The sequence below is a fragment of the Vombatus ursinus genome, unplaced genomic scaffold (genome assembly GCF_900497805.2).
Source record: "Vombatus ursinus unplaced genomic scaffold, bare-nosed wombat genome assembly UNPS02014816.1, whole genome shotgun sequence".
In the NCBI taxonomy this organism is placed as follows: domain Eukaryota; kingdom Metazoa; phylum Chordata; class Mammalia; order Diprotodontia; family Vombatidae; genus Vombatus; species Vombatus ursinus.
In genome coordinates, this window is record NW_020954594.1 from 211,280 (window position 1) to 227,281 (window position 16,002).

The following is a 16,002-nucleotide window of genomic DNA, read 5'->3' on the forward strand; positions in this document are numbered from 1 at the left end:
CAGGATCAAATATTAAATTCCCTGTTTGGCCTTCAGAGTCCTTCATAACTTGATCCTCTCTTACTTTTTCAGCCTTCTTACACCTCACATACCTCTGGTATTCTATAAACCAGTGGCACTGGCCTGGCACTTTGAGGAAGTGTTCCTCACACAAAGCATTCCATCTCCCCTCAAAAACATGTTTTTATTCTTTACTTAAGTTTATTTCCTCAACATCCTTCTTTTGAGTTATTATAATAGCTAGTAATTTAAGAACTACATGAAGTAGTAGTGGTGACAGTGGACATTCTTGCTTTATCTGTTCTTATTGGAAAAACCTCTAGCATTTCTCATTTTAAATTGTGATAATCCTTTGTTGTAGATAGACACTGGTTACAAAATTAATGAAAGGTCCATTTGTTCTTATATTTTTTAAATTATTAATATAAATATACATTTTGTAGCAATTTTCTCCATCTACATAATCATGTAACTTCTTGTTATTAACATAGCCTATGATATCAATATTTTTCCAAATACTGAATTGTCCCTGAATTCCTGGAATAAATTCAAACTACTCATAGTGTGTAATTTTTTAAAAGCTAGATGGCACAGTGGATAGAACACCAGCCCTAAATTCAGGAGGACCTGAGTTCTAATCCAGCCTGACACTGAACACTTGAAACTTACTAGCTGTGTGACCCTGGGCAAGTCACTTAACTCCAATTACCTAAAAAAAATGCTGATGTAGATTCTCTGCTAATTTTTTCCCAATATTTTTGCATTCATCAGAAATTTTTTGTCTATAGAGTTCTTTCCTTGATTTATCTGTCCCTGGTTTAAGTATCAGGATCACATTTTTCTCAGAGAAAAAATCAGTTGTCTTCTTTCTCTAATCTTGTATAGTTTTGATTTTATTAAAGTTATGTGTGACATCATCTCACATTCATATTCACTGCTACAATTTTTTAAAATTATTTTTCTTTATTTCATTGAATACTTCCTAATAGCACGTAAAAAAATTTAACAATTTTTTTATTTCAAGTTCTAAAATCTCTCATTTGCTTCAGTTCCTCTCCCTCCTTGAGAAAGTAAACAATTTGATACTGATTATACATATGAAGTCATACAAAATATATTTCCATATTAGCCATGTTGCAAAAGAAAACATAAACAAAATAAAGTAATAAAAATAAAGAGAGTTTTTAAAAGTTTGTTTCTATCTGCATTCAGAATTCATCAGTTCTCTCTCTGGAGGTGGACAGCATTTTTCATCATGGGTCCTCTGGAATTGTCTTGAGTCATTCTCTTGATCAGAGTGGCTAGGTCTTTCACAGTTGATCATCCTTACACTATTGCTGTTACTGTGTACAATATTCTTCTGGTTCTACTCACTTAACTTTGCATCAGTTCATATGTCTCCCTAGGCTTTTTTTTCCTAAAACCTATTTCTTATATCACAATAATCTTCCATTGAAACCATATATCATAACTTGTTCAGCCAATCCCCAATTGATGGGTATCCCCTTGATTTCCAAATCTTTGCCAGAACAAAAAGAGCTGCTGTAAATATTTTTGTATAGGTAGGTTCTTTCAGCATTATGATTGTTTCCCCTCTATTATACCTTCCTGCAAATTTACCTATCTTTTACTCCTTCACCTCTCTTTACAAAGAAAAATAAATGGGAAATGAAAAAGAATGAGATCAGCAGCAGTTATCTGTAAATGAAGTGATCTAAGGCCATTTCTCTGCCTCTCTTCTCTTTACCTAATCCAGACTCTGATTAGGGGTATTTATACTTTTTTCCTCACTTTTTAATCCTCTCTTTATGAAATGCTTTCTAAAATTTAAGTGTTTTGCTTATGACTCTTCCCTCACTCTTTCTCAATCTTCCCTCTCCTTCTTCCGTTCCCACTTATTTCTCTGTTAGATTTACTGTATTTTTATACAAAACTACATGTTTGTATGTGTTTAAAACTCCTTTGCTCAGTTAAAATAAAAAGATTTTTGAGATGTCCACTCCCTTTATCATCTTTTCTATATTTGTATACTTGTCTTGCACACTTTGGCAGCTGTGGGGAAGGTGGATTGGAGTATAAAGAAGATTAAGGAAAGAAGAAGGAATATCAGATTATTGCAATAGTCCAGGTAGGAAGTTATGGGGGTATGAACTAGAGTGGTGGCTATGGGAGAGGTGAGGAGGAGACATATATTAGAAAAACTGGAAAGATATTTAGGGTAAGTGTGAGTAGAGGAATCAAAGATGACATTTAGAATTTTTACATTTTCTCATCTTTTTACCTGATGTAACCAAAGCCTATATTTTCTTCTTAATAAAGCCCATGACAATTCATTTCAGAGGAACATAATTGCTAATAGTGACGTTAATGTGATGTCATTAACCTTGTGCCCCCAAGGGGGATTTCCATAGGAAGGAGATCCCAGGGAATGAAACCTCTGAGATAAAAGGTGCAGGAAAGTTGAAAAGAGAAATGAGTCCAGGGCTTGAGTGTGTTGAAAGAGGCTGGTGACAGGTCAAGGAGAAGACCTGGGAGAGGCAAAGAATCTACCAGATTCATAAAAGGAATCACAGAGGGAAGGGAAGGTCAAAAGGAGACTGAAGATAACTGCTCCAGCTTGCACAGGTGCTGACTTCTTGTACACATTCACAGGTAATGATCTGAGAATAGAATATACAAAGGGATAATATTCAAGTGTGGGCAAGAAATTCTAATGGGATATGTTCTTATTAAAAGGAAGCTGGAGAAACACAGAAATAGGTGAATCACATTAATGCAGACCATTATTACCCTGAAACCCTTGTTTAATATCAGGTAAAGCAAACACACTCTCCACTCAAAGTCTTCTAAAATATGGTCACTGTGCAAAATTCCTAAGCTATGTCTTTTCCCCTTCTGATTCTGATGGGATCAAAGTCTGACCTCACTCCAATTCAATCCAACCAGATTCTGTTAACAAACTTGATAATCATGTATTTTTTCTCTAGGCCAATGAAAATGGCTTGCCCCCAACAATAAGAAAGAAGAATGGGAAAGTGGAGGATAGGAAAATAGGTGATATTTTGTTGTAACAATATCTCTTCCTTTGATGGTTGTTGATACAAAATAACTGGAGTAGTGAATTATTTATCAGGAAATCAATGAACCAACAAGCATTTATTAAGCAGCTACCATGTATTAGCCACTCTGCTAGGTGCTTTGTATGCAAAATCAAAAACAAATCAGTCCCTACCTTGAGTTTACAATAAATCTGAGAGAAAGGCATGATGTACATAAATTTCAGTTGTTGTTCAGTCTTCTTTCAGTTGTGTCTGACTCCTCATAACCCCATTGGAGGTTTTCTTGGAAAAGATACTGGAGTTATTTGCCATTTCCTTCTCCCCTCTTTTTTTTACAGACTGTGACAGACAGGGTTAAGTGATTTTCCCAGGGTCACACAACTAGTAAGTTTCTGAGGTCAGATTGGAACTCAAGAAGATGAGTCTTCCTGATTCCAGGCCCAGCACTCTCTCCACTGTGCCCCTTAGCTGCCCTACGTACATAAAGAGGCGTACACAAAGTTAAGTATTAGGTAATTTGGGGACAAATTTGCTAGCATCTGGAGGATCAGGTAAAGCAATAAAAGGCAGCAATTGATCTGAAAATTTTGAAGGAAACCAGGGATTCTATGAAATGCAGATGAAGACAGAATTTGTTCTGGGCTTGAAAGATAGACAATGCAAAAGCACAGAGATGAGTAATGTCATGTATGAAGAACAATAACAAGCTCAGTTTAACTAGACAGTTTGGGACCAGGCTACAGATGTCCTTAAATCCCCAATAAAGCAAATTATATTTGATCCTAGAGTTAAAAAGGAACTACTGGAATTTATTGAGCAGGAGACTAACATGGTCATATCTTTAGGAAAATCACTTTGGCAGCTATGTGGAACATGGGCTTGAAGCAGGGATACCAATTAAAGTGATGAAGGCCTAAGAAGAAGAGAGAAAGACAAGACTGGATGGAATGTGTGATAGTTTAACATAATTAAAAATTTGCCTCCAATACTTCATGTTATGAAAAAACTAGGGCTATTAGCTCTTAATCAATAAGTAAAGGATGCTTCCCTATCTGCCTCAGGAGATAATCAGTAGCTGTGAGTTAAAATTGAAAAGGACCCAAGAGTCAATGCTAGAGAAAGACAAAAGAAAGACAGGGGTGTTTAGTTTATAAGAATTAAGACTGGAAAGAAAATCTTTTGTGAATATCTCAGAGTAGATGAATTCAGCTCAGATTGAAAGGAAGACGTGATATGGTTCCTTAAGACAGTAAGGCTTCTTCATTTTCTAATGAAGAAAGAGTAAACTGAATTGATCCAGGTTGATAATCAGCATAAACAGCTTAGGGAGTTGGGGAACAGGATTCTGGATTCAGATAGTCAGAAATAGATATAACCAGTCTTGGGAAATGAGTGAGATGTTTCCCAAGTTGGTCAAAGCTAGATTTTTATTTCTGTGTTCTCATAACTGTTAAAGCTTCATAATTTGTACCTTTATGTCTTCTCACTAACTAGAAAAGTTTCTTTAGCCATTGAAAAGACTACCGTGAAATTCTACTGGCATCAATAATTTACATTGAGGAGAGATACAGGACAAAGGGAGGAGGAGAGAAAAGAAGGAGCAGAGGACTATGGATGTGAAGTCAAAGCTACAGCTTTTTTCCCTAGAAATTACCTTGTATTTATTTATCTGTGTATATGATGTATAAGTACAGAGGTTCTTGACTTGAGGTTTATGATAGATTTCAAGGGGCATTTGAACATTTAGGGATATAATTGCATCTTTATTTCAACATAATTGGCTTCCTTTATAACCCTATATAATTTACACAATTAAAAGCTTTATTCTGAGAAGGGGTCCATTGGCTTCATCAGATTGCCAAAATGGTTCATGGCATAAAAATGACCCTTGCCCTACTAAAATGAAGATGTCTAACATTTTCCTTTGCAACTTCAAGCACAAGCCTTGTAACATAATAGAGGTCTTATAAATTAAATTGTAAATAAAATTATTGCCCCAATCTCTTGTTGGGGAAAGGGTTAATGGGAAACCAGAAGGAAAGCAGCCAAAGAGGAAAATTAGCAGAAGTTAGTTGCTGTGATCGCACACAGTAAGGCAGTGCTTGAGCGCTCAAAAAGGTAAAATACCTACTAGACCATTCCTTTATTTGTTGTTTAGTACAACTAAGGTGCTAGGATTAGTGAGAGAGACAACAATGCCTCTCAATCTTATAAGACTCAGTTTGCATCTCTCTGCATCTTTCCTGTAATCTTCCCCTTAGTAACCCACTAGAGCAAACTTTAAGGCCCCTCGTAGAGAAACTGAATGCTGTTACAACAAAGGTAGCATCTCAAAATCCTCACTGAGGAGGTGGCCGGTGGCTGCAAGACCTGTAGCGGATTTGTCAGTAGCTTCTGGCTTCCCTCTTCCTCTGCCCCACTTTACTCTACTTCAACTTTGCAGGTTGTGTTGGAGCTCTACTCAGGAGGAATGGTCCAGGAATCATGGGGAGGGAGCAACACATATAATGCTGTAGGATTCATGCAGAGAGATGTCAAGAGGCGTTGTAGAGGGGGTGATGACAGACTGCCTCTTTTCTTTCCCCATAAAGAAAAGAAAATTTGGGCTTATTTGCTTATGTAAGCTAATGTGAGGAGGAATTGGGAAGGATTGAGGATCAGGAAACCTAGGTTTCACTGTAAATTTATCTCAAATATCTGGTTTCCTCATCCATGAATTAATGGTGTTATACCTTGCCTGCTCCCTAGTACCTGGATCTGTTCCACTCTGGTATAGAGATGCTTAGAACCAAGAGAAGGAGATGTCTTCTGGTAATACCTACCAATCCTTGGATTTCTGAAAACTAAATATGATAAGACCTAGACTCTTTAAGACTCAGTTTAGAAACCAGAGTGAAGGAAATTTACACAAAAACCTCTCTCCAGAGGTTTCTGGAAAGTTAAGATGTGTGTTAACACTTTCCCCTCCATGAGAACAGAACTTCCTGCTAGGCTGTGGTGCCATGTTGCTAACTGTGAAGATTACTGACAGGGAGTAATTTTCCTCTGGGATTGAGCTTAACCTCAGATCCAGAAATCAGTGTCAAGTTAAATCCAATCAACACAAATTTATTTAGTACCTACTATGTGCCAGGTACTGTGCTGAGAGCTAGAGATACAAAGAAAGAACAAAAACAGTCCCTACCCTCAAGAATCTCACAATCTAATGGAGGAGACAAGATAAACAACTATGTACAAACAAGATATAGATGGGATGAGTTGGAGATAATCTCAAAGGCAGGGCACTATCATTAAGGACTGCGAAAGACTTCTTACAGAAGATGGAATTCAAGCTGAAACATGAAGGAAGCCATAGAAGCCAGGACAGGAAGACAAGGAGGAAGATAATTACAGGCAGGGGGGTGAGTCAGCAAAAATGTATGGAATCAAGAGATGGAGTATTTTCTGTGAGGAACAGCAAGGAGGCAAGCATCACTTCATCACCAAGTATATATAGGGGCGTAAGGGATAAGAAAACCAGAAAGATGGTGGAATTTGGGTGGGAAAAATGGTTATGAAGAGGTTTAAAAGCCAAACAGAGGATTGTACCTTTGACTCTGGAGGTAATAGGGAGCCACTGGAATTTACTGAATGTGAGAGGGATTACATAGTTAGGCTTATGCTTTAGGAAGATCCATTTGATAGCTGAGTGTTGAATGAATTGGAATGGGGACACTTTGGGGACAGTAAGAACAGCCAGAAGGCTATTACAATTGTCTAGGCATAGATTAATAAGGGCCTGTACCAGGGTGGTAGCAGTGTCAGAGGAGAGAAAGGGGTAAATATGAGACATATTAGGAAGTTGTACCAACAGGACTTGGCAATGATTGGGTATGGAGGGAGTGAAAGAGTATGAGTAGTCAAAGATGAGCCTTACTTTGCAAGGTTGAATGCCTGAAAGAGTAGTGCTGCCCTCGGTAGTAATAGGAACGTTGGAAAGAGAGGAAGGATTTGGTGGCAGGGTTGGGGGGAGGAAGATAATGAGCTTGTTTAGAGGCATGTTGAATTTAGGATATCCAATGTGAGATGTCCAGTAGAGAGCTGGAGATGTGATACTAGAGGTTGAAAGAGATTATTAATAGATTTGAGAAGTGTGTACAAGGGAGGAAAGTGAGAGAACACTGAAGTATTATAGAATCTTATAATTAAATCTGGAAGAGAATTTAGATTCTTAAATTCAGCCCCCTTCTTTTTTTTCTGGGCAATGGGGTTAAGTGACTTGCCCAGGGTCACACAGCTACTAAGTGTCAAGTGTCGGAGGCCGGATTTGAACTCAGGTCCTCCTGACTCCAGGGCCTGTTCTCTATCCACTGTGCCACCTAGCTGCCCCCTATTTTTTTTTGTTTTTTTCTTTGTTTTGTTTCTTTTTTATTGCTCAAACATCCAAATAGTAATGTTTCATCCTAAGATCACATAGCTAGTAAATATCTGAGGCAGGATCTGAATGCAGACCCTCTTGACTCCAACTCCAGTACCCTAGCCATTACACCAAATTGCCTGTTTTCTCCTCTCTTCTCCATGTTTGCTAAATACATAGACTCTATGTATAAGGCTCAGTGCCATAGGAGAGGTCCTGAATTCTCCTTCTTGCCAGTTTCTTTAGCAGCAAGAGTTAACATCAAGGCAATGCAAAGTGGCAACCAAACCTTTGTGACCCATTTCATCCTGGTTGGCCTTCACCATCACCCCAAGCTTGGTGTCCCACTCTTCCTCATCTTTCTTGCCATCTACCTCCTCACCATCTCTGGTAATGGGCTAATCATCTTCACTATACTAGTCGATGCCCAGCTTCATCGACCCATGTACTGGTTTCTATGTCACCTCTCTTTTCTGGACATGACCATCTCTTGTGCCATTGTTCCCAAGATGCTCACTGGCTTCCTGTTGAACAGCAAGGTCATCTCCTTTGGAGGCTGTGTGATTCAACTCTTCTCTTTCCACTTCTTGGGGTGCACCGAATGTTTCCTTTATACCCTCATGGCTTATGACCGCTTCCTCGCTATCTGTAAACCCCAGCATTATGTTACCATCATGACCCGAAGTGTCTGTAATTGTCTGGCCTTGGGCACTTGGTTGGGTGGCTCTCTCCATTCAATCTTCCAGACTTGCTTCATGTTCCATCTACCCTTCTGTGGCCCCAACGAGGTCGACTATTTCTTCTGTGACATTCCTGCCATGCTACGGCTTGTCTGTGCTGACACTGTCATCAATGAACTGGTCACCTTTGTGGACATTGGTTTTTTGGCCCTCACCTGCTTTGTGCTTATTCTCACCTCCTATGGCTATATTGTAGCTGCCATCCTACGCATCCGCTCTGCTGATGGACGCCGCAATGCCTTCTCTACTTGTGCCGCACACTTAACCGTTGTCATTGTCTACTATGTGCCCTGTACTTTCATTTATCTGCGGCCTGGTTCCCAAGAGCCACTGGATGGAGTAGTGGCTGTTTTCTACACAGTCATTACACCTCTTCTCAATCCCATCATCTACACACTCTGTAACAAGGAGATGAAATCAGCATTGTGGAGGTTGGGGGGGCATAGGGAAGTGCAGCCCCATTGACCCCACCTATCAAGGCAGATTTAAGCAAAACTTTGAACCAAGAAAAGCAAAACACCAGTATGAGAGGACTTCTCCAGACGAAGGAGAGACAGCTACACAGATAGAGGAATATAGAGGTCCTGAGAGGGAGCCCTGGGTAATATCAGCACAGAAACTATTTACCTCATTCTCATTGTAGTTCCAAAGAAAACACAATAGATCAACTAAGCAGGGTACCTTGCTAGGAAAAGAATTAGAAATGAGTGAAAATGAATCTACTGAGTCTCTTCTCCCAAGGAGCATGTTTATCTTAATGTTCCATCTAAGTTTGCAGAAGACAGAGGTTTCTAGAGTTTTTCACTTAACTAGGAGAATCAAAAGTCACTCAAGGATCCCTAGGATTCCCTCACTGTCAGATTCATGAAAGGTACACCCAGCTAGGTGCTAAAACTTATGAGATGGAAACTTACAGTCTTCAGGACTAATAGTAATTATTCTACCTTATTAACCCATGGGAATTAAGAGAAGGGCATCAACTCCATCCCTTCCCAAGAATGATTAGATTTGACTTGTACCTCTTAAGAGGAGGATGTGTAATGAATGAACAAGGTAAGTCAACCTTAATGGATATGAAAACAGGTATGTACTAAGTAACCTGTGAAAAAAACCTTATTTTTGTTTACTAAAGTATGAGAGAGACACACATTACAAGGAGCCCTTGTTAACTAGCCTCCTGGGGATGTGTCTAGTATGCCTACTCGCAGACCATAGGAGACAGCATAAGAGAGGCTCCTGCAGACGGTTTCACATACAAACCTAGTAGCACAGGCCTCTTTGAAGTCACTCTATCCCCAAACTTAACTCCCTAACACCTCATGTGTTTCAAATGTCATGAATTGGTGGAGGTGCTTGGAGAAGGTACTCAAAAGGAGATGGAATGTTTCTGAGAACAAATGTAAGCTGCCTGCATATATTTTCTGTGCCCAGTACAACAGAGACAGGGGAATAAAAGATAATAAAACAAAAAAAGATACTAGAATATTCAGTACATGTCTACATGTCTAGGATGATTTATCAAGTACCTCACATATGTCCAGAATGATGCAAACACACGAAGATGTCACAGCTCTTGTCTTCAATGAACTTATAGTTTTGAAATAAATAGCTTATAGATATGAAAAGCAATCAGGTTACCATATAAAGCAATAAATATTTAAGTGCCAACATACAGTAAGTATCAGAGCAGTTCATAAATGTGACACATGAGTTAGGGCTAGAGGATTTTAAGAAGCCTTCACAGTAGAGATGGAAATCGCAATTGAACTAGTCTTTGACGGATTATTAGAATTTATTTTTGATAAAATTATTTTATTTATTTAAGTTTTTAAGGGGTATTAAAATCATGTTAAATTCTGGCATTAAGATAATTGACAGAAGCACAGAAAAAACGAAAAAGGCAAACAAATCCATTGGTCATTTAGAGAAATGATTCCAAGTACTTTTTTTTTACCACTCAGCATTCCCTAACACAATCATACAATATGAGGAATGAAGACAATTTGGTTGATTCTTTTGCAATCCTCAAGCAATACAGGAATACAGCAACACAGCAATTCAGGAACAATAGTTATGAGATCATGAGTGCCCTAAGCAGCAGGAGGAATTTGGCCCAATGTTTTAAACGTACATAATAAGCAGACACATGCTATATTTTTATCTCATTATCTAACCTGAATTTGAATGATTAGAATTTAGAAAAATATTTGAATAAAATTATGTTATCCTCATGTCTTCTCTTTTTGACATTAAATATTCTCAATTCCTTCAAATGATCTTCCTATGGCATAGTTTGAGCCCCTTTATTATCCTTATCCCCCTCACCAGGCAATCTCACTAGTGTATAACATAGGACCAGGGCTATAGTCTTCCTCACTCTGGGCGTGATTCATATGTTAATTCAGTCTGAGATTACATTAGCATTTTTGTCTCCTACATTACACTGTTGGCTTGCATTGATCTGGAAGTCCAATAAAACCCAAAGGTTGTTTTCATATGTACTGCTATCTATCTACATCTTCCCCATGCTGTATTTGGGGAATTGATTTTTGAAACCTATATGTCAGACTCTATAATTATTCCTATTACATGTTTATGTGGGGAAGGGGTGAGAGTGGGGTTATTTTGTTGCTGTTCAGTCATTTCAGTTGTGCACAACTCTTTGTGACCCCCATTTGGAGATTTTTGCCAAAGACACTGGAGTGGTTTGCCATCTCCTTCTCCAGCTCATTTTACAGATGGGGAAAGGGAGGCAAACAGGGTTAAGTGACTTGCCCAGGGTCCCACAGCTAACAAATGTCTGAGGCCAGATTTGAACTCAAGAAGATGAGTGGCACATGAGTAGCTTCAAGAATAGCATATTCCTCCTGCATATCTCAAACTTACTGGATGACAAAGGTATCCAACAAAGAGAGAAAAATACATATACACAAAGTCTTTCACAAAGCAATATTTCCTATTTGTTGTAGCCTTTTACAGTACTATCCTTGACTATTACTCTCACATACAAAATACTTCAAAATTCATCATGCCATTTTTGAACTATAGGTATGACCAACATCACTAACTCTCTTCCCCAGCATGTGACACAGATACGTAGGGATAGTACTTGTGGTGTGGGATTCACTTGGAGTATCAACTTATATATGTAGTCACATGGGTAGAACTAGAACCAGGGATTAGCTGAGAGGATAATATTCCCTAAGTGATAGTCTATTTAAGCTGTTCTTCTAGATTTGCCACACTCGAACCTTGGCTAGGTAGTTGTGAAGTAAATCTGCCAGCCCACCAGAGAAGTGAAAATATAGCCCATGCACAGATGTTCATAGCCTACCAAAAGGTACTGAAGAGTATAGATACAGCCAAAGGGATCTCAGAAGAGAAACTAGAAAGCTAAGGTCACATCCGCGATGTTTGTCTCAGAGGTTTCCTGATGATAGATGTGTCCTTGTCTGTGTCTATAGCAAAAGTCTCGAGCCAATACCCTGTGGCCACATAAGCATATCACTCTCAGATGGGAAATACTGTAATAAGACAACAAGAACCCAAGGAAGCTAATATTACTTTATCTTCTAAGAGAATAAGGCCCATCTCTGCCACATGTTATTGATATCTCTTCAGTTTTCCTGATTTTTGGTGTTCTTAAGACAACAGTTAGCTAAGAAACAATCAATTGTACACAGGGTTGGATTACTTGACCCTTGCTGCTCAACAGTCTTAAGTTGGTCAATACAAATTCTATCTATACTTGCCCTGATCACAAGGTACTTCTCTTCTACAATCTATAGGACTATAACTCCTGGGAGGCTGGGAAAGGAGGCTGATGACTCAGGAATACAGAGGTTGCAAAGGCTTTTTGTTTTTTCCTAAGATATTTAACCAAAAGATTATTAAAATAAAATGCTGGGGCAGCTAGGTGGCACAGTGGATAAAGCACCAGCCTTGGATTCAGGAGGACCTGAGCTCAAATTCGACCTCAGACCAAACACTTGATACTTACTCGCTGTGTGACCTTGGGCAAGTCACTTAACCCCATCACCTAGCCAAAAAAAATAAATAAATAAATGCCAAGGGGGTTCAATGGATCCACAGAGAGATTTCAGAATTTCTGAACCTGAATAGGAAATAACTACATATGTATTTTCACTAGCCTCTAACTAAAATTTAGCTTCTCCTTAATTATGAATATAAACAACAAAACATTATTTCAAGACAAGGCCTATTTGCTTCACATGACTGCCAAAGAGGTGCATGACACAAAAAGGTTAAGGACTCTTGAACTTGATGATCAACAAGGTGTCTTCAAGTTCTGAAATTCCTTGTCTGTTTCATTCACATTGGACTGTACTCATGGTGTCTGTAATTGGAAATAGAACTTCATTCTACTTCTAAAGGATCAGTTTGGAAAAAATCCCAAAGAGACAAACATAGAATACTTCATTAGGGGTTGGGGGGAGTGAGAATGGTGCTTGGGGAAGAAGATAGAGTGGTAGGCTACTATATTGTATTCCCATAAATTCTGAAACAATGAGGTTTCTTTGCCATTACATTCATTCTATGTAGGAGTCAACTTTGAATCATCCACCTTCCTTATTGTTCCCCATATGATCAGTTTTGAAGTATTATCTGTCCTTCCTATCTATCTCCACTGCCACCACCAGGTTCTAGTTTCCTCTCCTCTGGGCTATTGCAACAGCTTTCTAACTGGCCTCCCAACCTACAGCTGCTTCCCAATGCTATCCATTCTACATACTGCAATCAGGTTACCTTTCACAATAAATAGGACCATAGAATTCACCTGTTCACAGGCCCTGAATCATTCCCTATTACCTATTAAATCAAATCAAAATTCTTTAATGTAATATTCAAAGATCTTCATCATTCTTCCTGCCTACCTTTTTTTGTTTTATAACCATATTTATTTACAAACATTTTTTCTTTTTTATTCATTTATTTTGATTTATTAACAATCACTTCCATAACCATCCTTGAAGGCCCAGCTCAAATACCACCACCTGAATGGAGTCTTCATTAATTCTTCCAACTAGAAATAATTTCCCCTTCCGAACTCTCAAAGGACTTTTACATTTTTCTTATCACACTCCACTTTGAATCATATCAATGTGTCCCTCACAGTACTAAATCATAATATGTTCCTTGATTCTGTCTTACTTATTTTTGTAGACCTCTCAATTCTAAGTCTAGTGTTTTAGGTACAGTAAGCACTAAATAAATATTTGTTTGGAATAAATGAATGGGTGATTGACTCAGCTAGTGATATATATATATAGACATAGAGAAAGACAGAGAGAGATCACAAGGAAAAGGAAAGATTCAAAGATGACTGATTTCAAGTCTTAGCAACTAAGAGAATGTCAGGCACATTAAGAAAGCTAAAGATTATAAAAAGGCAGCTTATTGAAATTCATGTGAAAGGATTGAGATGAATTGCAATAATTCTTTCACATGAATTTGCAATAATTCTTGTGATAATTATTCAGTCAACCCTTAAAGATCTCATTGTTACACTCAATGTTAGTCTGTATAGTTGCCTGATACTCTCCATATGGTCTGACATAACATGAATTCCTCTCCATGATAATGAGATAAAATCTGGACTGCAAATACCCAGGAGATGTTGTGTCCAAGCTCTACCCAAAGCTTCCCAAGAGGCTGAATAGCATCCCTTAGGTGGTACATTAAGCATAAAACACTGCTCACTCACAGCTTCAGGGTTAGAGAAGAAATCTACAAAGGCAGGAAAGACCAACAGCACCTAGAGGAGATCCAGCTCCGTTGGAAAGCTACAAAGAGCTGGACTTGCAGTCCAACCTGGGCACACTGGCTCTCTCTGAGTGGGAAATTAAACTAAACATCCATGACTGATATTCGAATGACTCAAATATGCCATTTTCAACACTAAGAGAGTGAGAAAAGAAGAAAGAATAGCAAAATATTAGTGACCACTAACATCATCCAGGTAACCTTATCTTCTGTCCCTTCTGAATACTTTGACTATGGAACAAGGCCACTATATTAGTACCCAAAGAATTACGATATTCCAGGAGTGATAAAATATCCTCTAAATTGTCTGTCAAAAACCAAAAGAAAAAGTGCTAGAATTTAGTTTGACTGATATTCAGTGTCTATTTTGTGAAAAGGGGCCTTTCCAGGCACTGCAAGGGGAAAAAACTGTGATCTCTTCTATCATAGAATTTACAGGCCAATAGAAGGATGATACACACACACACACACACACACACACACACACACACACACACAAATAATTATGACATAAAATATATGCCAAGTGCACCAGAGAATGGCAAAACAAAGTTCAATGTGAAGTTCAAAAGGGAAGGTTGTTTCCAAGGGGAAATGGGTGGGTAGGGAGGAGAGAAAGGGAGTAAGCAAAAACTTCCTGTTCATGGAGTAGGTAACATCATTTGAATTGTTATGAGGATTTTTATGGGAAGAGTTAAAATTCACAGTTAGAGCAAGGCTATTCTGAGTGCTGGGGAAAGGGTAAGGATAAGGGGATGCAATAACTCAGTTGTCATTATCAGGCAGGGAAGTATGGAGACAGAGTGGCCAAACCAAACACTGGTGACCTACTTCATTCTGGAGGGGTTGGCAAACACATCAGAGCACCCCATATTTTTCTTCTTTCTCTTCTTCCTCATCTACACCATCACTGTAATGGGGAACTTCTTCGTCCTGCTGACAGTGGCCTTGGATCCTCACCTCCGCTCCCCCATGTACCACTTTCTGGGCCACCTGTCCTTCCTAGATGCTTGTCTATCCACAGTGACTGTGCCCAAGGTCCTAGCAGGGCTTTTAATTCCAGAAGGAAAGGTAATATCCTTTGGGGGCTGTGCTATACAGCTCTATTTGTTCCACTTCCTGGCCAGTACTGAATGTTTCCTATATACTGTCATGGCCTATGACCGATATTTGGCCATCAGTCAACCACTGCGATATCCAGTTGTCATGAGTCAGAAGATGTGTGCGGGGTTGGCAGGGGCTACTTGGGCCACTGGTGCCATACACTCTACTATCCACACCTCCCTCACCTTCCACCTGCCCTATTGTGGGCCTTCCCACATTGCTTACTTCTTCTGTGACATCCCCCCTGTTCTGAAGCTGGCTTGTACAGAGACTGCCCTTAATGAGTTTGTCATGCTGGCTAACATTGGCATTGTCACTGCAGGCTGCCTGTTACTTATCATCATCTCCTATGTCTTCATTGTGGCATCTGCGCTGCAGATTCATACTGCAGACGGCCGCCGGCGGGCCTTTTCTACCTGCACAGCTCACCTTACAGTGGTATTCCTTTACTATATGCCCCCCATATGTATCTACATTCAGCCACACTCCAGTGGGACAGAGATAGGAGCCCCAGCTGTCTTCTACACAATTGTCACCCCTATGCTCAACCCCTTCATTTATACGTTGAGGAATAAAGAAGTGAAACGGGCTCTGAGAAGACTTCTGTGCCATGGGCATAGAAAGTCACCTGCTGTTAGTCCACCCCCTTGATATGTACTATAACCCATTTCCCCAACCCTTCTTCATTTATTCTATGATTCTCCAGAGCAGGGGTAGGGAATCTGCGGCCTTGAAGCCACATGTGGCTCTAGACTCCCAACAAGGATAGAGAACTTAGTGATAACCTTGTTCCTTTGGGGACAGAACCTTCTTTGGCATCAGGATTTCTGGAACTCAGAGCATTATTTAACCTTTATATAGGGGACTAGGTTCCATGAGAAGTTCCATGAGAAAAGTTAAGTAGCATGTTCTGGCCGTG

General features: G+C 39.3%; 2 protein-coding genes across 2 annotated transcripts; both read left to right on the forward strand.

The window, feature by feature from the left end:
• Positions 1–7,616: 7,616 nt before the first annotated feature.
• Positions 7,617–8,660, forward strand: LOC114023194 (olfactory receptor 10G6). Its single transcript, XM_027835743.1, has one exon. It carries the CDS (start codon positions 7,617–7,619, stop codon positions 8,658–8,660), a length of 1,044 nt encoding a protein of 347 aa, XP_027691544.1.
• A 6,111-nt stretch (positions 8,661–14,771) lies between these two features.
• On the forward strand, positions 14,772–15,734 carry LOC114023022 (olfactory receptor 10S1). The gene has a single exon (XM_027835517.1). It carries the CDS (start codon positions 14,772–14,774, stop codon positions 15,732–15,734), a length of 963 nt encoding a protein of 320 aa, XP_027691318.1.
• Positions 15,735–16,002: the final 268 nt, after the last annotated feature.

What these genes read in the sequence shown, in the direction of transcription:
- LOC114023194 (XM_027835743.1), top strand. Translation starts at nt 7,617, where the DNA reads ATGTTTGCTAAATACATAGACTCTATGTATAAGGCTCAGTGCCATAGG.
- LOC114023022 (XM_027835517.1), top strand. Translation starts at nt 14,772, where the DNA reads ATGGAGACAGAGTGGCCAAACCAAACACTGGTGACCTACTTCATTCTG.